The sequence below is a fragment of the Bufo bufo genome, chromosome 3, assembly GCF_905171765.1.
Source record: "Bufo bufo chromosome 3, aBufBuf1.1, whole genome shotgun sequence".
Classification (NCBI taxonomy): domain Eukaryota; kingdom Metazoa; phylum Chordata; class Amphibia; order Anura; family Bufonidae; genus Bufo; species Bufo bufo.
Window position 1 is genome coordinate 680,206,041 of NC_053391.1, and position 22,727 is coordinate 680,228,767.

General features: G+C 45.4%; 1 protein-coding gene across 2 annotated transcripts; it reads right to left on the bottom strand.

The window, feature by feature from the left end:
* Nucleotides 1–1,722: 1,722 nt before the first annotated feature.
* Nucleotides 1,723–21,247, bottom strand: USP35 (ubiquitin specific peptidase 35). Of its 2 annotated transcripts, none has more exons than XM_040422648.1 (12): nt 21,210–21,247; nt 20,343–20,407; nt 13,418–14,164; nt 12,194–12,329; nt 11,729–11,858; nt 10,076–10,177; nt 9,250–9,408; nt 8,056–8,249; nt 5,685–5,778; nt 4,129–4,235; nt 2,492–3,692; nt 1,723–2,237 (listed from the first exon to the last, which is right to left on the bottom strand). In XM_040422648.1, the coding sequence occupies exons 3-12, from the start codon at nt 14,097–14,099 to the stop codon at nt 2,070–2,072; spliced, it is 2,973 nt and encodes a 990-aa protein (XP_040278582.1). In that variant the 5' UTR covers nt 14,100–14,164; nt 20,343–20,407; nt 21,210–21,247; the 3' UTR covers nt 1,723–2,069. The 2 variants fall into 2 exon arrangements, with proteins under 2 accessions (XP_040278582.1, XP_040278584.1); XM_040422650.1 differs by lacking the exon at nt 21,210–21,247 and adding an exon at nt 21,140–21,172 and having other exon boundaries at nt 20,343–20,410.
* Between the last annotated feature and the right edge of the window lie 1,480 nt (nt 21,248–22,727).

A 22,727-nucleotide genomic window follows, 5' to 3' on the forward strand; every position in this document is an offset into this window, starting at 1 on the left:
TGCGAGAAGTGCCCCAGACCTCTACTGGGTTCTCGCCCCTTCGAACTTCTATATGGCAGACACCCTCGTGGTCTGTCCAAATCTGGACAACCTCCTTGTGAGGAGAGCAGCATCCACTGCTGGACACGTGGTGATACATGGTGCCCCTATGGAAAGATATGGAACATATGACTGTGCTGAGTCCTCCTGAGCAGCCAGTCAGTACTTGAAGTGGATATGCTGGATTGACAATGAGATCCAATGACCTGACGACCAAGGTTGGCACCTTGTGATTTGCAGGAGCGGGTACAGAGAGCAGAGGATCCTCGGCTCTCCAGCAGGATATCATGGGGCACCCCTCAATATATATACCCACCAGTAGTGGTCAGCCATGAATTAGCATATAATCTAATAGCTGACAGTCGGAAGGCGTCTTTGAGGTGGTATTGAGCCCCAGGATAGAAGGAACCTTCTTTAATTTGGCAGCATCCCTTATTTTAATAGCTGATGAGGACTGGGTCAGGGTTCCTCTCTTCTACAAAAAGGAGCATAGAAACAAGTGGCAAGTTTTTCTTTTCTGTGGATGTGTGTTGGTGTCCGCCTGCACCAGAAGGGGGTGCCATTTTAATCTTTGCTAGGGGGCCCCCTCACCTCAAACACATGAGCCAGAAGGAGCTGTCACATAACGACCTCCCGCAGACAGAGGCTCTGTTGTTAGCATGATGCAGCGTGAACTTTTTGTGCATTTAGCGAGCAGACGTTCATGAATGCAGAGTGCACCAGTATCATGTGATAGACTGACTGCCTGCAACCACCACTAGGGGGAGCTCCTTGCATTTTTTTTTTTTGGTCGCCCACCAATTAAGTTCATCTAATGTTCATTCTCTCGGTCGCCCTTCGCACCCCTGATAATCTGGGCTATTGTCGGTGTCCCATGACCCACTTCAAATTTTTTCTGCCTACAACTTCCAAACCCCTTGCATGCTCTCTGTGTGGAGATGATTTATCATGGTGCAAATTGCGCCAAATGTCTCAAAATTTGCACCATTTTTTTATTAATTTGGCGCATCTTTACGAATAACACTTTTGCCCTTTTTCGTCACCCTCCAAAACAAATTGAGATTGTGCAATTAAAAAAAAGCAAAAAAAAAGCCATGTTTGATAAATCTGGCGTGCACCTAGTCACCTGATAAACCACTCCCCCTTTCCAAAAGCGCCAAGATCATCATAAAGTCGCCACTTTTTGCACAAAAATAACATACGTCAAAATGTACGACTGATGCCGGTTTTCAGGTGCAAAACAAATGATAAGTTCTCCACCTATATGTCTTTGACTTCGCCAGCTCCACATTACCACCAGTCAGTCTCCCTCTCCCTCTGGCAGCTGAAAATATACTTCCCAGAAAGTTCTCTAGGCAGTCTCCCCTCTCCGTTTAGTAGCCCTACATATCGTCGTCCCCTGTAGTCGGTTCTCAGAAGCTCCAGATCTGCTGTATGCTGCCCGTCTCCTAAGCTTCTTAAGGTGCATCTTCTGTCTTCTACATCAGGTGTCAGCAACTCCAGCTGTGGTGAAACTACAACTCCCAGTATAAACACCTGCTCGGCTGCTCTAGGAACACCAATGGAAGTGAACAAAGGATACTGGGAGTTGTAGTTTCAGGTCAGCTGGACAGCTAGAGGTTGCTGTTCTGTGGCTATAAATAAGAAATGATTAAAGCGGTGGACTTGAAGTTTTTATTGCCGTTGGAGGCTTGTGGATGCGCAAATCATTTACTACCATTTTTTATTTTTATTTTTACAGTTTTTAAGCCACAAAGGGTCTCCCTCCCTCCATACTCGGCATCTAAACTCTGCTTAGATACGCTCAAAGAAAATGTATCTTGTAGACCTTAGATACACAGGCTTATATGGGATATCTGCGGACCATGTAGCTCTACACTTGGCCGATGGATCTGGGTTTGTGGCTGAATAAATCTGCAGAGTACGGTATGTGTTGGATACACTTTGCTGGGGGATCGGGGGGGGGGTCTAACTGCTGCTTTTTTTTTGCATCTCTACAATCAGAAGAGTATCACGTGCATCTGAAGCGTCTAAAACACGAGACCATGAAAGGAACCGGAGGAACCACCAGCGCCGGATCCCAGACCACCCGCAGAACTATCATCATCACTGTCCTTGTCAAAGTCCTGCCACCACAGAGGGGACTTCAGCAGTGGAGAGATATAAGCCGCCGTGTTCCTTGCTTCCTTTTCTTGCTCCTGTTGGAAAAAAGAAAACATATATAATCATAATAAGGCTGGGTGCAGGACAACCATCCTAAGGAGCCACCAGCCCATCATCCCCCACCACATCCTTTCTACTCCATATGTAATCCTTTCTTTTTGGACGCAAACGTGCTTCATTGCATTTACTGTAGGTAGCACTGTATGGCATTAAGGACTCAACACCCCCATCCCCCACCAAATATTCAATCCATTAAACCCACCTTCACATCAATCATTTCTAAACTGACCTGTAGATACTGGATGTTGTCCTTGGAGATGGCTTCCATGAGTTCCTTGCTGAGAGCAGAATCTCCGTGAGACTTCGATGACCATGAATCTAGATCAGAGCCCGTTTGGCCTTGAGTCCGATGTCTGTAGAACAAAACATAGGCCGTATCCTTGGGGAAGAAAGAAGTGATGTTGCTGACAGATTCAAAGGATGAGAAGGAGACTCTGGTGTCGTTAAACAGATACCACTGGATCTCCATGTCTAGATGTTTGTCGCTTGCAAACTTCTTCATCCCAGTAATGGGTGGCTTATGACCATCTCTGTCCATGCAGTCCCTGGAGTAGCAATAATAATGTCCACTTTCTGAGGACAGTCCAGAGTGCACGATGACTGTGCACAAGTCATAGGTGGAGGACTGGCAGACGTCAGCCGAGGTGGATCTACTACTACTACTACTTTCTATACAGCCGTTCTCCGACCGATAAGGATTGATTTGCACTGGTAATTTTAGCATCAAGGGAATGGACACGTTGTCTAAGATCTTCCTCCTTCTCATGGCCTTCAAGTCAAAAGAAAACCTTAGCAAAGTCAAGATCAGGTACTGTGGACCTGTGGTGAGCTCCACCACCTTTTCAGCATCTTGTAAGGAGGAACATGTTTCACATCGATACTGATTATCTTCAGTCAGCATCTCAGGGCATAAGAAATGGTTGATCAAGTCTGATAGGGTAAGGGAACATTTCTTCAACTCTGAAGAAGCGACTGAGTCGTGGCTTCCAGGCAAGGAACAATTGTTCTCATCTTTGTCTTGGGAATGTTCTTTGTCTGATAATTTGACGGGTATTACTTTCCCTTGGTCTTCATTGGCTTTTGGTTTCCATGTTCCATGTTGCGGAGAACTTGTTGGCTGCTGGTCTTGGCCTTCAAGATTTTTGGGCCCTGTATCTCTAAGTGACACACCAGAAGACATGGCAGACTTAGGAAGCTTTGTTTTTGAGTCATCTCGTGGTGGGAAAGCTAGAGATAAGTCAGTGAAAGCCTCCTCTCTGGCTGAGGTACTGTGACACTTCAGGCACCGAATTTTAGTGACTATTCGACCGCCAAACATCTTCTCCACCAACGTTCTGTTGCCCAAGATTGTTTTCTTCACTTGGAAACTGCAGTTGGTCTGGGCGAGAGCTTGGGATATTCTTTTGCCTGTTTTTTCCTCTTCATGAAGCCTTGGGGGAGAAAAATAAAGAAACATCACACCGGAAATTTTCAGAGCTTTAGACAGAGGTCAAAAGTATGTCCAGGCCATTATAACATACATGAGTATACTACAAAAAGAGAGAATGGAGTAATGTAGTAGTAGTAGTAGTAGGCTTGGCTATGTCATCCTCTATGGGCTATCATTACAGCAATCACTATAATTTATAGCTGCTCAGCTTCTGATTAGTGGTGGGGATCTGACACAGCTGGGACCCTCACTCCTCACGAGGGTGGGGGTCCCATTTCCTCCATTTATAAGTGACAGTGGTGGAGCATGCAATCTCTAACGAGAAGAAATAAAACAGCCGCCGAACTCATCTGTCACCACTTATCTTCATGGCAAAAGAAAGCATCAGCATCACAAAAACAGTGAACTACAAACTTGACTTTCAGCAGTTGACTTACCGATCTAGTAGATATTTCAGATACTCTGAGCAGTCCTGCTGCACACCAGGTGTAAACCAAGGAGGCCAAAATGATGCCAGGAAACTTTCAGGTGAGATAGCTGGGCGCTATATGAATAAAACATCAGCCACTTACAAATCACTGACTCTATAAACTTATTAACAATGCTTTAAATTATTTGTCCATGTGATCGTCAGAGTATATAGACATAATAGACAGAGATTCTCCGGCTAGGGACCCTTTTAGGTTAGCCAAAGTGAAGCACACAAGGATTTACTGAACTGATCCTGTATTATACTCCAGAGCTGCACTCACTATTCTGCTGGTGGAGTCACTGTGTACATACATTACATTACCTATCGTAAACTCATCCTGAGTTGCATCCTGTATTATACTCCAGAGCTGCGCTCACTATTCTGCTGGTGCAGTCGCTGTGTACATACATTACATTACTTATCCTGTACTGATCCTGAGTTGCATCCTTTATTATACTCCAGAGCTGCACTCACTATTCTGCTATTGGAGTCACTGTGTACATACATTACATTACTTATCCTGTACTGATCCTGAGTTACATCCTGTATTATACTCCAGAGCTGCACTCACTATTCTGCTGGTGCAGTCACTGTGTACATACATTACATTACTTATTCTGTACTGATCCTGAGTTGCATCCTGTATTATACTCCAGAGCTGCACTCACTATTCTGCTGGTGGAGTCACTGTGTACATACATTACATTACTTATCCTGTACTGATCCTGAGTTACATCCTGTATTATACTCCAGAGCTGCACTCACTATTCTGCTGGTGCAGTCACTGTGTACATACATTACATTACTTATTCTGTACTGATCCTGAGTTACATCCTGTATTATACTCCAGAGCTGCACTCACTATTCTGCTGGTGGAGTCACTGTGTACATACATTACATTACTTATCCTGTACTGATCCTGAGTTGCATCCTGTATTATACTCCAGAGCTGCACTCACTATTCTGCTGGTGGAGTCACTGTGTACATACATTACTTATCCTGTACTGATCCTGAGTTGCATCCTGTATTATACTCCAGAGCTGCACTCACTATTCTGCTGGTGAAGTCACTGTGTACATACATTACTTATCCTGTACTGATCCTGAGTTACATCCTGTATTATACTCTAGAGCTGCACTCACTATTCTGCTGGTGGAGTCACTGTGTACATACATTACTTATCCTGTACTGATCCTGAGTTACATCCTGTATTATACTCCAGAGCTGCACTCACTATTCTGCTGGTGGAGTCACTGTGTACATACATTACTTATCCTGTACTGATCCTGAGTTACATCCTGTATTATACTCCAGAGCTGCACTCACTATTCTGCTGGTGCAGTCACTGTGTACGTACATTACATTACTTATCCTGTACTGATCCTGAGTTACATCCTGTATTATACTCCAGAGCTGCACTCACTATTCTGCTGGTGCAGTCACTGTGTACATACATTACATTACTTATCCTGTTCTGATCCTGAGTTAGATCCTGTATTATACTCCAGAGCTGCACTCACCTGGCTGTGCTCTAGAAAAGCAAACACATGCTGCAGCTTCATCATCAGGGGTTGGTTGCTGCTGTCTCGTAAACAGAGGACCGAGTGCCTGAAACTGAGAAGAGATCCCACTGGAGTCAAACGGGTCTACTCATAAGGCCTCATGCACGCGACCGTGTCCGTTTGCCCTTTCTTCACTCTGTTAGGATAGGTTCAGTTCTGTTAAAACCGCATAATGTGGTTTACAATGCGGCTGCTGTGCAGTCAGTCATATGCGGTCATGATGCGGTTTTAGGCTACTTTCACACTGGCGTTAGCAGGGTCCGGCGGTTTTTATCTGGCCGCCTCTCAGCATGTTTGCCGTGCTGCGGCCGCATCTCCGACCCGTCCCCATTAAAGTGAATAGGGCCGGTGGGGACTTCTTGTGGGACTCGTGGGCTAGCGTTAGCACGGAACAGCCTGCCGGACCCTGCTAACTGCAGCCACTACATATGGACATACCCATGAACTGAACTTCAGATATCCTATTCCATGTAGGCCTTAGGGTCTGTTCACACAATGCGGTTTAGGTGCAGTTCTTATTGCATTTTTACGCAGCGGTTCTTGACCTCAGAGCACTGTGTGAACAGAGCACAATGCAACCTCTGCACCTCTATAGCGCTGGTTCCCAATCCCAATCTGTGCCTCTTCAGCAATCATTAGACTACAACTCCCATCATGTCCTGACAGCCTGTGGCAGTAATATAAGGCAGGGGTACACAGCGATAAGGGGGGCCCAATACCAAACTCCTAGATGTGCTGCATGGGGTGTCAGAAGCTCCAGCATATGACGTGCAAAAACTCTTGGTGCAGGACTTATTGGTAAATCTGCTACCCCTCACCCCGCCATTGACACCGGGAGGGTTAGAAATGGAGGCAAACGCCCAGTTGAAGTCTTTCTTCTAATATCAGGTCACATAACGCCACCATATGGTGCCACAAAAACTGGATTTTCTCTTTAAGACGTTCCCCTAGTCATCTGACTGGCTGTATCCATTGTTATTTTCTGCCACTATGTGGCAGTATTATATGGGCTGTGTAAGGCAGTATTGTAACGGCATTGTATGGAAGTATGATGTGTGCTATATATGGCACTATCATCTCGTCACTATATGACAGTATTATGGAGGCTGTATATTTCAGTATTGCCTTGGAATGATATTATGTGGACTATGTATGGCAATGTTACCTTAGCATCAGATGGCAGTATTACGTTTGTTATATATGGCAGTATATCCTGGTACTATATTGTGGTGTTGTATGTGCGGTATAAGTTAGTATTGTCTTGGTCTATGTAAGCATTACATGGGCTATGTATGGCAATATTATCTTGGCATTATATGGCAGTATATGTTACTATATTGTGGTATTATGTGTGCTGTATACGTTAGTATTGTCAGTATTATGTGGGCTATGTATGGCGGTATTATGAGGGCTGTATATGTCAATATATTACAGTATGTGGGCCATGTGTTGGTGAAAGTTCTCATTCGTCCAGGATTTGGTATATCAGTAATGATAAGGGTAAATTCAGATCTGCGGCAATGGACCTGGAACGCCTGTTGGATTTCGCCGGATCCGGCATTGCAGTATTCTACAGTTCACCGCTTTCCTGCATAAATGCAGACAAGAATCAGATCCAATGTTTTTTTGGCCAGGTGACAGCCAGCATTTGTACCGGATCAGGCATGCCACAGATGTGAACGCTGCATTTTGTCTTGAAGACGTTTCAGGAGTCATCCGAATGGCTTTAACAATTAGAATGATACCGCCATATACAGCCGATATAAGACCACCATACAGTACCTAGATAATATTGCCATATGCAGCCCACATAACACCATCGTCTAGCCCCCAATGATATGCAGTGTCCAGATAGAGCTTACATAATACTGCCATATAACTCCACATAATACTGCAATTCAGTTCCTAAATAATACCACCATATAGTGCTAAAAATACGGGAGGGGGGTAGCTCGCCCCTGGACTTCTTAGGGGCTCTGGGCATTGACCACCCACTAAAACTGGCGCTGATCGGATTCCATGATTATAACTAATTGACAGGAATCAATAATGCCAAGGGTAAGATCACCAATCCAGCTCTGCTACATCTGTAACATGCTGTTGACCTCTTCCCTTCAGGTGAATATCACAGCGCCCCCTCCATGGAAAGCATCAATAACAAGTAATGTGTAGCCTATGGGGGTACTTAAGAGAGGAGCCAGGGTGCCATAATGGGGCAATTGCATGCTGCCTATAGGGTGGAGTCCATCAGTATGGAGAGGAGGCCGTCAGCTGTGGACATCATGGACCTGCTCAGAGAGGAACCTTGTGCCATTGGGGCCACACTTACTCTGAAGCCATAAACAAGGCCTGCAGGATGCTGTTCATGTAGCAGGTGTTCCCCAGGTTCACCAGGCCGATCTTCCCAGTGTCTGACTTGGATACCAGTCTGGGGTAATATGGCGCCAGCTCGTTCTTCTGGGAGGTCCACGCGTTCTGCCCCAGAAGCTGTTTTATTCGATCTTCATTGGGGACTGGTAACTTCTGCCAGAGAGAAGAACATGCAGTCAGAGACCCCCATTACTAGACTGAGACCACCACCCGCAACGTAGAAGCCATTGTAGTAATACTTCCCATGTTGTAAATGCCCCCACCTTCAAGAGATTCAGGGGCATCGCCACCTTCATTTAACCGCTAATGACCGGGCTTCTTGGGGGCATAGGGACAAAATGTACATAACGCATTCCCTAGGACTCGCTGTACGGGGGTTGCCAAGTCCTGAAGGGGAAGGCTCCTTTGATTATGTCATGGTCATTCTTGGATAGGACAATCAAAGGGTTAAACTATCAGGATCAGAGGTTCTAAGGATGTCCTTAGAAACCCGACCACTGCTTTTAGCGGCACAGGACGCAGGGCTTATTCTACAGCGTCATAAAAAGACGTCATTAACGGGGTTGTCCCAAGATATAAATGTAACCTCTCTCCATAGGGGATAAGTGCCTGATCAATGGGGGTCTGACTGCTGGGACCCCCAATGATCATATGAACAGGGGCGTCCTGTGTCCCCTCCTTTAAATGGAGCAGCAGTCTCTATGGGAAGCGCTGTACTCAACCCACTGATATGGAGTGGACATGGGACCCCATTCTATTATCGGTGGGGGTCTCATACCACCGATTTAAACCTTTGATATATCTCTATGACGTATCAAAGGGTTTATTTTAATTACAGGGACTTCTTATTCACGAAAAAAATTTGAATATCCTTTTGTATTCCAATTCCTCACCATTTTCTAGATCACTGCCTGCTGTCAGCCAGTGGAAACTTACTGTCCTGACCACGTCCTACATGCACTGAACAAGCCTGAGCAGGATGATGTGTGTCTATTCACTGACAGAAAGCGGTGAAGAACTGGACCATGAAGTCTATTAGAAAGTTGACATTGATACAAAGCATGAACTAAAAAAAAACGGCGGAAACTTTTTGAACTCCTGGTTCAGGAGGACATGGGCATATCTGCTGCGTGGCATATTTCCCGTCGCCCACCTTTATCGCTTCCATGACTGGTTCATACAGATCTGGATACCCGGAGAAGCGGAAGACCATGCAGTGGACGAGCTCCGCCAACTGCTCCAGGCAGCTGGAGGCCGAATTCGTACCCTCGTTGGAGAGGCAGGAAACCATCTGCGGGATGTGAGGAACGATCTGCAAGACAAGAGGGGTTATTCTAGATCTGTACATCTCTCGCATAGGGGTCTTCTCTTTTTTTTATATTAAATACACTGTATACTTCAATTCTTCACCATTTTCAAGATCTCTGCTTGCTGTCAGTAAATGAGAACATCCTTGTTTCCATTCAGAGGTAGTCAACCTGCACGTAGCTAGTGCTGCTCTTAGCTGTATCCAAACTAGACAATGCTCTGTGAGCCGGACTACAGACTGATACATTGTAACAAACTACCAGAGAGATTTGTGCTGATGTGTTGTCTAGACTGGATACAATTGTATCCACTGAGAGCAGCACTCGCTGTATACAGGGTTACTAACAAGGGTGCTCTCTTTAACTGACAGCAAGCAGGTATCATGAAAATGGTGAAGAACTGAAACATAAAGTCTATTAGAAACTCTAACTGTTCAATTTTAAGGTTACCCACGTGGCATTTAGGTAGGGGAGGTGCCATCAGGACGACCACTCACCATCAGCCCCTATGGTCATCACAGAGGGGCACGCCCTCTATTAGCCCAGGCTTGTTTCAGGACACAGCACGACCATGGAAGCCTGATGGGACCGTCCCTTTAACTAAGGGGGCTAATACTTTTGCACGCGATCAGGAAACTGTGTACGTATTGGCGAAAAGAATCTGACTCTTACCAAATGAAACGCATCGGGCGAGTGCTGAAAACTCAGCAGCATGTACCTGAGGACGGACAGCGCCGCCTCTCGCACCACCGGGTAAAGCAGCTTTGAGAACACCTGAAACGAGAGCCAAATGTTACCTGGATCGGGGGCGTGGAAATCACAGGAAACCTAAAAGCTGCGGACAGGAGCCGCTTCATTCCACGCCAAATATTTTACATATATATTCAGAGGCTGGTAACCCATCTTGACCTAGTCCTGCTCACACAGCCGTACAGCTTGGTGCAGTGCAATCGGTTGGACTTTGACTTAGCTACCACTAGGTGGCACTACAGAGCTCATTTGCATACTTTTTCCCAGGGAGCCTATACTAGCTGAATACTGGGAATGTTTTATTGGAATTTTCTGTGCCACAAAAATGAACACGAAATGGTAACATGAGACACCTACCACACGATCCCCTTAATAATGGCAGCCACAGGGCCCCTAAGATATAGACCTTGAGTACCCCCATAAAAGTGGTTGCCACAGGACTCTCGTAACAGTGGGGGGGACCCATAGAAACTCCCTATGTTGGAACCCCTATAACAATGACACATGACCCCCCCCCCCCCCACATTACAGGACCCCGCCATCTTAGTCATAATAAAAATAAAAAAATTCCTTGATGAATGCTGACCCAGGGTGGGAGAAAATATTCATTGTGCCCAGGGGTGCCCCTAGCCTTTCTGCTGCCTGAAACACGGCCCCCCGCCAATGCCAGTTTTTTAACCTAACCCCTCTGCCACAATGAAAGCGCTCATTGCCTGTGGCCCTTCCGCTGCCCCCTTCTTGCCCCTACCTGGTGCTGCCTGAGGCGATCGCCTCACCTGGCCTCATTGGTGGTGCGCCCCTGTGGTCCTTGCAGTTGCTCTCTTGATGTGCAGTACCACAGAGGGTTAATTTGATGTCACCAAATTGAACCAAATTGTTCAGAGCCACAATCCAGGGTCACAGTGAGACTCCATGTTTTCTGTGACCGCAATACGCGGTGCAAGTCATGCTGCGACCCCATTCATTCTTATGGCTGCCACACTGCGATACTTGGGCGTGACAAGGGCGTGCAACATGTCGTGCCCAAAACCGCTGTGTAGCCCTACCCTAACCAGGGTATGCCCTGAGAGAAGAAAGGGAGAGCCCTCCAGTTACTGCACAGTCCTAGGGAGCGCCAGGGTGGAGCAAGAGAACGTGAACCGTGAGTACTACTATCACCATCTTAGCCACTACCACTCCTCCCATCCTTGCCCCCCCCCCAAGGTCACTGCAGATGTTGCTCACAGCCTCCTATCCGCACCACCCTCCAGTCACCCCATGATGTGGCACATGCCAAAACATGATCACATTTAACACTCCTGGCACACGCAGCGCACCACGGGTTAACACCCCCCCCCCCCCCCCCCGAGACCTAAAACTGGAATTTCCCATTCAAATTTTTGGAAAACGTGTAAATTTGTAAAACAAAAGATCTGCAAAGTGAGCGATATAGAAATGGGGAATTATGCACCTAGTGTCACGTCAGGGGGGGCTCTCTAACCCCCACTAAGACAAACCCCATCATAATAACAACTATGCATGACGAAAACCGCCAGAACCCCCCGAAGATTCACAATATCTGCTGTAGGTTTGGACCTTTTGAATCTTTGACAGGGAAACCTCCGTCAGAATGCTGAACTTCTTCACAGCGGCGAGCCCCTTTAACAAAGCGATAATCCACTTGTCTATGTCCTTGCCAAGCGGCCATGACACCCAGTCGATCATCCTGCAAAGAGAAGATACTGGAAATCTCAAAACTGTAGCGTAACCATCAGATTTTTTACGCCTTTGTCTTCCCTCTGCCTCACCTTTTTCTCCCTCTGAGCCTGCTGAGTGGGTGGAGCCTTCATGGTGGGTGGAGCCTTCCCTCCTTCACTCTCGGGGGGGGGGGGGGGGGGGGGGGGGCCCTTCTGGGACCCGCATCTATCTGACATAGTGATATGCCGCTAATAACTCCGATGAGAATACCCCTTTAAGGAATCTACCTCTGAACCAAAAAATTATGGGTCTCATTCATTCAGCCCTGTGACACGTCTACGCCTCTGGGTGCGTAAATTCTACCTGTTAATGGCGGTCATCATCTGGGCATCGGTCACGCTGTCTGAATTGGCCAAATTTCGTACGATGCCTTCCATGAGCTGCAGGGGGATATACTGCACCACACTGGCCAGGGCACTGGAGGGCGTCTCCATCTCATCTAGAAAACCAAAGAACAGAAATCGAACCATGAGATACAATTGTGTGATTATTTTCCTGGTTCATAGATCACAGTGATCGGTCGCCCACTAAAACCCCTTTTCATACATCCCGAGTTAATATTAGGGGGTCCAATGTTCAGGATCCTCATCTCTTGGCCTGAGTGGAGAGTTACAAAGAGTGTCTCTTGCTCTGGAGGACCCGACCTGTCCTTCATTACTAATTGATATGAATGGAGGCTGTGTAATACTTAACTTCTCCTGCGGTGGCGCTGCAGGGAAACTGAACACTGCTCACAGATTACAGCTGATCACCGGAGGTGCCAGCAGAAGGACCACTTTGTGATCTGATTATTTTAAAGGGACGCCACAAGTAGGCAGTGTCCAAAGCGGAGAACCCTTTTAAGTATCTGCCCGACTGCTGTCTCTCATTAACAACAAGAAATATATGGTCCAATACTTGACATTTTATGCAACTTGCCTTCTAATTTGAGCCCACACCACCACTACAGTTGCTAAGACAAAACTGCCATATACTTTCTGCATAATACCGCTATAGAGTGCCAAGATAATATAGCTACAGCATAAACAGCCCATGTAATACCACCAAATAATGCCAAGATAATATTGCCATATACAGTCCACATAACACCAGCACAAAGTGGCAAGATAATTTTACAAAAAAAATGCCAAATAATGGTGCCATACAGCGCCAAGATAATATTACTATATACAGCGCACATAATACCACCATCTAGCGCCAAATGTTATGCAGCATCTCACCAAAAAAAACACGTAATATTGCAATTCCATTCCTAAACCTTACACCACTATATGTACTGCAGCAGTATTATCTTTGCACTATATGGTGGTACTTATGTTGGCTGTAAATACTATGGCAATATTATCTTGGCACTATATGGCAGCATTAAACAGGCTGTATGTACCGTAGCAATGTTATCTTGGCACTGCATGGCGGCATTACGTCGGCTGTATATACTGTAGCAATATTATCTTGGCACTATATGGCGGCATTATGCCTCGTTGTCGGCATTATTCCTTATATCATGCGGCAGTTTCATGTTCTTACCTGTTAGAGATATAATAGCGAATAGCTCCTTAAGGGATGGAAGGACCAGTGAAGACTGAAGCCTCCAGATACTCTGCAGAAGAGCACTGACTCTGTTCACCTGGTCCAGAAACTGTATGATCCCTTCCTCTCCTTCGGAATGACAGTGGAACTGCCCGATGCACCTCATCATCTGTTGGCAGAACAGGAGCCGGTGGTTTCCTTCCGGGACACATTGAGGGTAGCAGCTCAAGAGTTTGCTGACCCTCACGCAGATTGAAAGACTCGGCCTCTCGCAGACGATGCGGAGAACTTCTATCCTCAACAGCCGGAAGATCTCCTCCGCGGAAGGTTTGTCCGACACAAACTGTAGGCCATGATGGATGTAGTCCAAGATGTAGGCATGTCTCTTCCCGAGAGACCCGTATCCTTCCTGAAGAAGACTCATTATGAACATCTCATTGAAAAATTCCTCAAATTCATCTGGGTGGTACCTGCCGTAGACTTCCAGGACTTCTCTGGCCGTTTCCCTGGCAAAACGGGATTCGCCCAGGAAGAAGAGCTTGGTGGAAAGTTCTAACATGGACCAACATTGCTCAGTGTCAATAGGCTGCTTGGAAGCTTCAATGACACGTCGTGCTAAGCTCTGCTTGACGTACATGGGGTAAGAAGACTGCATGACGGCTTCTAATATCTTATCCATGGCTTCTTCTTCTATCGGGGGGTTTGTAATGTTCCACTTTTATGGAGGGACCATCAACAGAAGAGCTGGAAAGTAAGTAGAGAAAGGTTACATGGACAGAAACACCAAACTTACACTAGTCATGTGCTCACCTCACTGTGGCAGAGCTTTACAGGAGGATGGGGTCACTGATACACGATATTCCATATACACTCATCGACAAGAAAGAAAGATGAGATACAGCCTCTAGCCTGGATACAAGATGAGATACGGCCTCTAGCCTGGATTCAAGTTGAGATACTGCCTCTAGCCTGGATACAAGATGAGATACAGCCTCTAACCTGGATCCAAGATGATATACGGCCTCTAGCCTGGATCCAAGATGAGATACGGCCTCTAGCCTGGATCCAAGATGACATACAGCCTCTAGCCTGGATCCAAGATGATATACGGCCTCTAGCCTGGATCCAAGATGAGATACGGCCTCTAGCCTGGATCCAAGATGAGATACGGCCTCTAGCCTGGTTACAAGATGAGATACGGCCTCTAGCCTGGATCCAAGATGAGATACGGCCTCTAGCCTGGATCCAAGATGAGATACGGCCTCTAGCCTGGATCCAAGATGAGATACGGCCTCTAGCCTGGATCCAAGATGAGATACGGCCTCTAGCCTGGTTACAAGATGAGATACGGCCTCTAGCCTGGATACAAGATGAGATACGGCCTCTAGCCTGGATATAAGATGAGATACGGCCTCTAGCCTGGATACAAGATGAGATACGGCCTCTAGCCTGGATACAAGATGAGATACAGCCTTTAGCCTGCATATAAGATGAGATACGGCCTCTAGCCTGGATACAAGATGAGATACGGCCTCTAGCCTGGATTCAAGATGAGATACGGCCTCTAGCCTGGATACAAGATGAGATACAGCCTTTAGCCTGCATATAAGATGAGATACGGCCTCTAGCCTGGATACAAGATGAGATACGGCCTCTAGCCTGGATACAAGATGAGATACAGCCTCTAGCCTGCATATAAGATGAGATACGGCCTCTAGCCTGGATACAAGATGAGATACGGCCTCTAGCCTGGATACAAGATGAGATACGGCCTCTAGCCTGGATACAAGATGAGATACGGCCTCTAGTCTGGATACAAGATGAGATACGGCCTCTAGTCTGGATACAAGATGAGATACGGCCTCTAGCCTGGATACAAGATGAGATACGGCCTCTAGCCTGGATACAAGATGAGATACGGCCTCTAGCCTGGATAAAAGATGAGATACGGCCTCTAGCCTGGATAAAAGATGAGATACGGCCTCTAGCCTGCATACAAGATGAGATACGGCCTCTAGCCTGCATACAAGATGAGATACGGCCTCTAGCCTGCATACAAGATGAGATACGGCCTCTAGCCTGCATACAAGATGAGATACGGCCTCTAGCCTGGATACAAGATGAGATACGGCCTCTAGCCTGGATACAAGGAGAGATACGGCATCTAGCCTGGATACAAGGAGAGATATGGCCTCTAGCCTGCATGCAAGATGAGATACGGTCTCTAGCCTGGATACAAGATGAGATACGGCCTCTAGCCTGGATACAAGATGAGATATGGCCTCTAGCCTGGATACAAGATGAGATACAGCCTCTAGCCTGGATAAAAGATGAGATACGGCCTCTAGCCTGCATACAAGATGGGATACGGCCTCTAGCCTGGATACAAGATGGGATACGGCCTCTAGCCTGGATACAAGGAGAGATATGGCATCTAGCCTGGATACAAGGAGAGATATGGCCTCTAGCCTGCATGCAAGATGAGATACGGCCTCTAGCCTGGATGCAAGATGAGATACGGCCTCTAGCCTGGATGCAAGATGAGATACGGCCTCTAGCCTGGATGCAAGATGAGATACGGCCTCTAGCCTGGATACAAGATGAGATACGGCCTCTAGCCTGGATACAAGATGAGATACGGCCTCTAGCCTGGATACAAGATGAGATACGGCCTCTAGCCTGGATACAAGATTAAATACATGCTCTAGCCTGGATACATGAGACACAGCCTCTAATCTGCACAAGATGAGATATGGTCTCTAGTCTAGATACAGGATGAGATACGGCCTCTAGCCTGGATACAGGATGAGATACGGCCTCTAGCCTGGATACAAGATGTGATACAGTTGTACATGGAGGCTTATAGGTTCTGTATGGTATCCTGGTTAACATTTGCCCACAGATGCTGAACACTTGTAGGTTGGTGAAGCTGGTGTCCCCGCTGGTCCCATAAATGCTCGATTGGCGATAAATCTGGGGATCGGGCAGCCAAGACAGTGTTGTAATCTGGAGGAGACATTCCTGAGAAACCCTTGCTGTGTGGGGGCGAGCATTATCCTGCTGAAAAACGCCAGTTGGAAGCCCTGCCATGGGAGGACACATTTGGTGGCCTTTTTATGGGGCAGAGAGGGGAGCACTTTTACGCCCTCTTGTGGCAACACCCAGTGTCTAATCAGACCACACCTGTAATCATTTACATATCTGCCTGAGACATAACTACAGGTCGAGTTCTGCAGCAATCTGGGTGCTGTATTTTTTTTTTGCCAACGATTGGGTGTCCCACCTATGAGACTCCCACCTATTGGAAGAACAGAAAGCCCCTGTCTATGGGAGTTACAACAGCCATGCAAGGTGACCCCGATTCTTCTGAAAGGTGGGAGTCTCAGACGTGGGACCTATCTGAAATTCATTTCCACATCATATGCTAGCTGTGTGTTATATTTGGCTGACCGTGTGGTTGACATGTCATTTAATCTCCCACAATGCACAGCAGAATTTTGAATGCAGCTCTGGAGGCGACTAAAGAAATAAAATCAGTAAGTATAGAAAAATCAAAGCATTCTACCCTCATCATGTTATTTCACCTGCCCAGTATTAACATGGACCCCGTGGTCAACAGATACCATATCTGGTCAGTGTAAGTAGTTTGTTGTGCTACATATTTAACAAGTTGCTGTTGACGGATCTGTTATGCTTATCAGGTACTTCTGTTTGTTACTTTCGATGGAGTCTTGCTGTGAATGGGTTGCAGGTTTGATTGGACCAGAGCTGTATTATCTGAAAACCGCTACAAGAGATTAAACAAACCAGCAATTCAAACTATATATATGTGCACGGCTGGACTGACCGTCTGCCAAGACGAGCAAATTACAGACGGTTGGTGCTCGGTTGGTTGGCTGCCAACACAGGCCACATTCAGATGTTGTGGTCAAATTGCGGTTCATTTCTGAGGTTAAAACGCGTCGGTATTTGTTAGATTTGATTTACACAGTAGTACAGACAACTCCCATCATCACTTACCTCTTGATCTCTGAGCGCCACCACACCTGGTCTGGATGCTTTCCACCACTGCATATCAAGACTTGATGCTAGGAGGCATCAAGACCTAGTGGATTGGTGCCTGGAGGTGAAGAGAATGCAACTGGGGACTAGACTGGGGTCTGAATTAATTTCGTGTCTGGTCTGCAGGGTAATTTTGAGGTTTGCTCTAGGGTCTGGATTAATTTTTGTTCTGGTTGGGGGGTTAGTTGAGGTCTCACTTCTGGATTAATTTTAGGGTCTGATCTGCAGATTAATTTTGAGGTTTGGTCTAGGGTCTGGTCAATTTTTTATTTTTTTTTATCTAATCTGGGAGTTAGTTTTGAGGTCTGGTCTGGATTCATTTTCATGTCTGGTCTGGATTAATTTTAGAGTGTGATCTGCAATTAAATTTTGAAGTCTGGTCTGGATTAATTTTATGGTCTAGTTTGGGGGTTAGTTTTGAAGGTTGGTCTGGATTCTGGATTAATTTTAGAGTCTGATCTGGGGTTTAGTTTTGAGGTCTTTTCTGGGGTCTGGATTAATTTTAGGGTCTTATCTGCAGTTGAATTTTGAGGTCTGGTCTGGATTAATTTTAGGGTCTGGTCTGGGGGTTAGTTTTGAGCGTGGGTCTGAATTCTGGATTAATTATAGGGTCTGGTCTGGAGGTTAGTTTTGATGGTTGGTCTGGATTAATTTTAGGGTCTGCTTTGGGATCTGGATTAACTTTAGGGTCTAGTTGGGGGATTAGTTTTGAGATCTGGATTAATTTTAGGGTCTGGTGGTTAGATTTGAGGTCTGGTCTGGATTCATTTTCTTGTTTGGTCTGGGGTCTGGATTAATTTTAGGTTCTGATCTGCAATTTGAAGTCTGGTCTGGATTAATTTTAGGGTCTAGTTTGGGGGCTAGTTTTGAAGGTTGGTCTGGGGTCTGGATTTATTGTAGAGTCTGGTTTGCGGGTTAGTTTTGAGGTCCCTTCTGGGGTCCGGATTTATTCTATGGTCCTCCTGCCTGGATTTAAATTGAAATGTGAAGCCTTTAAGGTAAGAAAACATTTCAAAATAGAATCCAGTCATTCCAGACCACAGGTCCTGTCTGCGTTGAGATTCTTCGCCACGGAGCTCAGTAATTACGATGAATAATAAAGCAGATTCTACGAGGGATCAGATTTCACCTTGATGCATATTTTATCTCTTTATTGCTCTGGATCCCAAAGGATCTGATTTTGCGATTTTGCTGCTATATTCTTAGAGACTCAATACTAAATATTAGGTAATTGCCCCTTCAGCAGTTCTCTAGTATATTCCTAGCTGCCGACTCATCCCCATTAGGCTTCCTTTAGCGCAGGGGTGCACAACGTTTCCTGGTTGGGGGCCACATTGCCAGACTAAACCCATGACGAGGGCCGAAATAAAAATTTAAAGGTGTATTAACAACTGAAATATTGTACTTATGGCATATTGAACACACATTATATACCATTAATGTCTAGTTACACTTCCAGGACTCCCATCTAATGGGAGAAATACATAAAAAATACATGTGAGCAGCCACAAGACATAGGCATACATGTCTGTTACCAGATGGTTGGGGGCCGCACAGAATGGTATCAAGGGCCGCATGTGGCCCCCGGGCCGCAGGTTGTGCACCCCTGCTTTAGCGTGATGTTGCAGATGTTTTGGGGGGTAATCCCTTGTGTTGTTTGCAATATAATTTTATGCAGCCGGATGTTACTTTACTGTCTAAAGTGTATTATAAAATGCAGAACATTTTTGCTTTACGCGTTTACTGTTCTTAGTCTTTTTTTATCCCTTTAAATGCAGCCTGCTCAGGGTATGCATGTTTGTATGCATTTTCTTTCCCATAGGCTTCTCTATTGGACTTGGAAAAAGTACATTAGAAGAAAAAAAAAAGAAAATGAAGGGCAAAAATGCAAAAATCCACAATAAAAAAATAATATGCAAAAAATACAAAGCACGAAAAAAAACTAAAACTGAGCTCCTTCGCAGTTTTGTCCCTGTTAAAAAACAGACCTAAAAAAAGTTCAACAAATCAACAGTCTTTTTTGTAACATTTTTTTAGGCATTTGGCCCATACAGTGTGTTTTAGCACCTGGTATTTTTAGAGGTGTTTTATGTATTCCTGGCATTTTTTAGAGTAAAGCCTGTGCCGCTCTGTTATGTTACTTCCTCTGTAGAGCTGTATGCTAAAAGAGCATCAGTAAAAAACAAACACCATAAAAAAAAAACATCAAGACACACTGCATGTGTTTTTGAAGCAGCCAGAAAAATAAAATGAAAAAAGGCAGCCGCTGACTAGAAAAACCTCAAGAGTGAAAAAAAAACACCGCTACAAAGAGAGTCCTTGCGTCATGCATTTAATATTTCCGATAAACTTACATGCAACATCAAAATATGTCACAAAAACATAAAAAACCCTATGTGTGACATCGGCCTAAAGTTAAAAAAAAAAAAAGAGGCAAGAGTAAAAATTAAAAAAAAAAATCCAGCTGGAGTATGTTTTACATAAAAACATAGCAAAAATGCCAACAAAAACAAAACAAAAACACAATGTCACAAAAACATTAAAAAAAATAAAGTTAGAAAAATTTAAATAAAATCGAAAAACAAATACAAGGGTAAAAAAAAAAAATACATCTGCCTTTTTTTGCCTTAAAACATGGTAAAAACAGCAACAAATAAAGCCACAAAAACATAAAAGTAAAGCCTAAAGTAAAAAATATCTAAATAAAATCTAATAAAAACAACATAAGGGTAAAAAAAAAAAAAAAGAGTCCAAAATGAAAAATATACAAAACTTAAAAAAGGCAAAAATAAATAAATCAAAAATAAAGATTTTTTTTAAAAAACATGCAGGCTTTTTGTGTGTGTGTGCAGTCGCTTACCTCTTTTCTATGTTTACCAGCGGCAGCAACAATTGACTGGTTCCAGAATCGTCCGTGTCACGTTCCTGCTTTAATAACAACCGGACTTGGTGACAACATGAACAAGAAATTCCCAAAATCGCCATGCATGTTCTAAATACGGATGTAGCAGAGCTGAAACTGTCAATAAGTTCACACAGACCACATTGTTTTTCCATTGACATGAGCAGGACCCCGGTGTTGCACACGCACTGGGGATTTTCAGCTACACCATGTGCTATTTGCAGCGCTTTTGGGTTACGACTGCAGCTAAGTGACAAACTCAGCTCTACTACATCAGTACACAGTTAACTAATTCAAAGACAAATTAGAAAACAAGAGGAAATGGACTTGCAACATCTTTGCGGAACTACTGCTCCCAGCACAAAACTTTGGGCAGGATTATACTTCCTTCTAAGCTTCCAAGCAATGTGAATAGTGAATATCTAACAGATATAGCAGAGTCGAATCTGTAATTTCTTTGTAGCTTGTCAATGGATAACAGTGAAAATAATGCAGCCGGTTTACCTGCAGCCCTGTGCAAAATCCCCAATGTCACATGCAGAGCTGTGCCAAATAACAAACTTAGCCCAACTACACCGGTATACTGAACCGAATGGCAAACTCTATGCAAAAGGTTGTCATGCAAATCTGTTTGGAAACTATAATCCCCAGGATTTCTGCTCCCCTGCAGGTTGATGCCATGGGACGTAGCAGAGCTGGAATTGTTTATTTCACTACTAATAAGTCAAAGGGTTAAGATAATGCAGTAGGTTTACCTGCAGCTGATGATAAATTCAGCTCTGCTACATCTTGAGGTTGCATACATGACTGAATGATGTTACTCACCGCTGGATTATGCAAACTGGGATGTTAATGGTCCTGTGCAGAGACGAGTTTGTGGGAGAGCGAGGGAGGTGGTGCTGGTTCCAGGCAGGGGATGGATGCTGGTGCTGGGAGGGGCGCTGCGTCTCATCTATCTGCAGGACAGCTCAGGCTTTTCCAGTGCCCAAACTTCACTCATGTCCCCGCTGGTTGGCAGAGTCCCTGGCACGCTGGCCACACCCTCTGCTATACCGTGCCAAACACACACACCTTGTCACTACACGACCCCCTATAAAACCGTATCCTTCCCATAGGAGTCAATGGAGATCTGTAATACACATTTAGTCATATACTTGTACCTGGAAAAGCTGGGTGACAACCAATATGGCTGCAGGAAAGATTCAACTTTCCAGAATCCTGCATGGTGAATCAGCCTAGTTTGGGTGGATTTGACATTCAGGATCCTAGGAAAGCTGGGTGACAACTAATAAGGGTGCCATGACAGGGGTTGTAACTCTGCTTTCCCAGACGTTGTCATGGAGCAAAGTGTCTGGGTGTACGACTACAGAGACTTAACATTCAGAATCCTAGGAAAGCTGGGTGATCACCCAAGGGAGAAGGAGCCGCGGCTACATGGCGCCATCACCCAGCTTTGCTACCAGCCTGATTGATGGCCGTATTGAAGCAGAGACTCTCATGGAGTAACCAGGCTGGGCTGCCATTCAGGATTCTAGGAAAGCTGAGTCCCCGTGGGAGATGTAACCGTCTCCTTATTGGTTTGCGATCCAGCTTTCCCAGAATCCTGAATGATAAAGCCAAGCCGTCATACAGCATTTCAGACACAGGGATCTATAACTGCATGGGCTGCCATTCAGGATTCTGGGAAAGCTGAGTCACGCCCCTATCGTGGCAGCCATACTGGGTGATCACCCAGCTTTCCCAGAATCCTGAATGATAAAGCCAAGCCGTTATACAGAATTTCAGACATAGGGATCTATAACTGCATGGGCTGCCATTCAGGATTCTGGGAAAGCTGAGTCACTCCCCTATCGTGGCAGCCATACTGGGTGATCACCCAGCTTTCCTAGAATTCTGAATCTTAACGGTCGTACAGAAGCAGGGACCTTTTACTCCATAATGAGGCCAGGCTGTCGTTCAGGATTCTGGGAAAGCTGAGTAACACTCTCTGTCACAGCAGCCATATTAGTTGTCATCCAGCTTTTCTAGGATCCTGAATGATGCATCCACCCAGTTATACAACTGTGCAGAAACAGGGACCGTAACACGGCCGCTATGCCATTCAGGATTCTGGGAAAGCTGAATCACCCGCTGTCGTGGCAGCCATATTGGGTGACCACCCAGCTTTCCTAGCATTCTTAGTGTTAAGTCCGTCTAGTTATACAGTCGTACAGAGGCAGGGACCTTTTAGGCCATGACTAGGCCAGGTTGACATTCAGGATTCTGGGACAGCTGAATTACAAGGTCTGTCATAGCAGTCATATTAGGTGTCACCCAGCTTTCCTAGGATCCCAGACGATAGGT

Excerpts from the sequence above, each read along its gene's own strand:
- USP35 (XM_040422648.1), bottom strand. The coding sequence starts at position 14,099 with ATGGATAAGATATTAGAAGCCGTCATGCAGTCTTCTTACCCCATGTAC. Across the intron at positions 8,250-9,249 it reads CAGTCATGGAAGCGATAAAG|AAGTTACCAGTCCCCAATGA; the intron begins GTGGGCGACGGG and ends TCTCTCTGGCAG. Across the intron at positions 2,238-2,491 it reads ACAACATCCAGTATCTACAG|GAGCAAGAAAAGGAAGCAAG; the intron begins GTCAGTTTAGAA and ends TTTTTCCAACAG.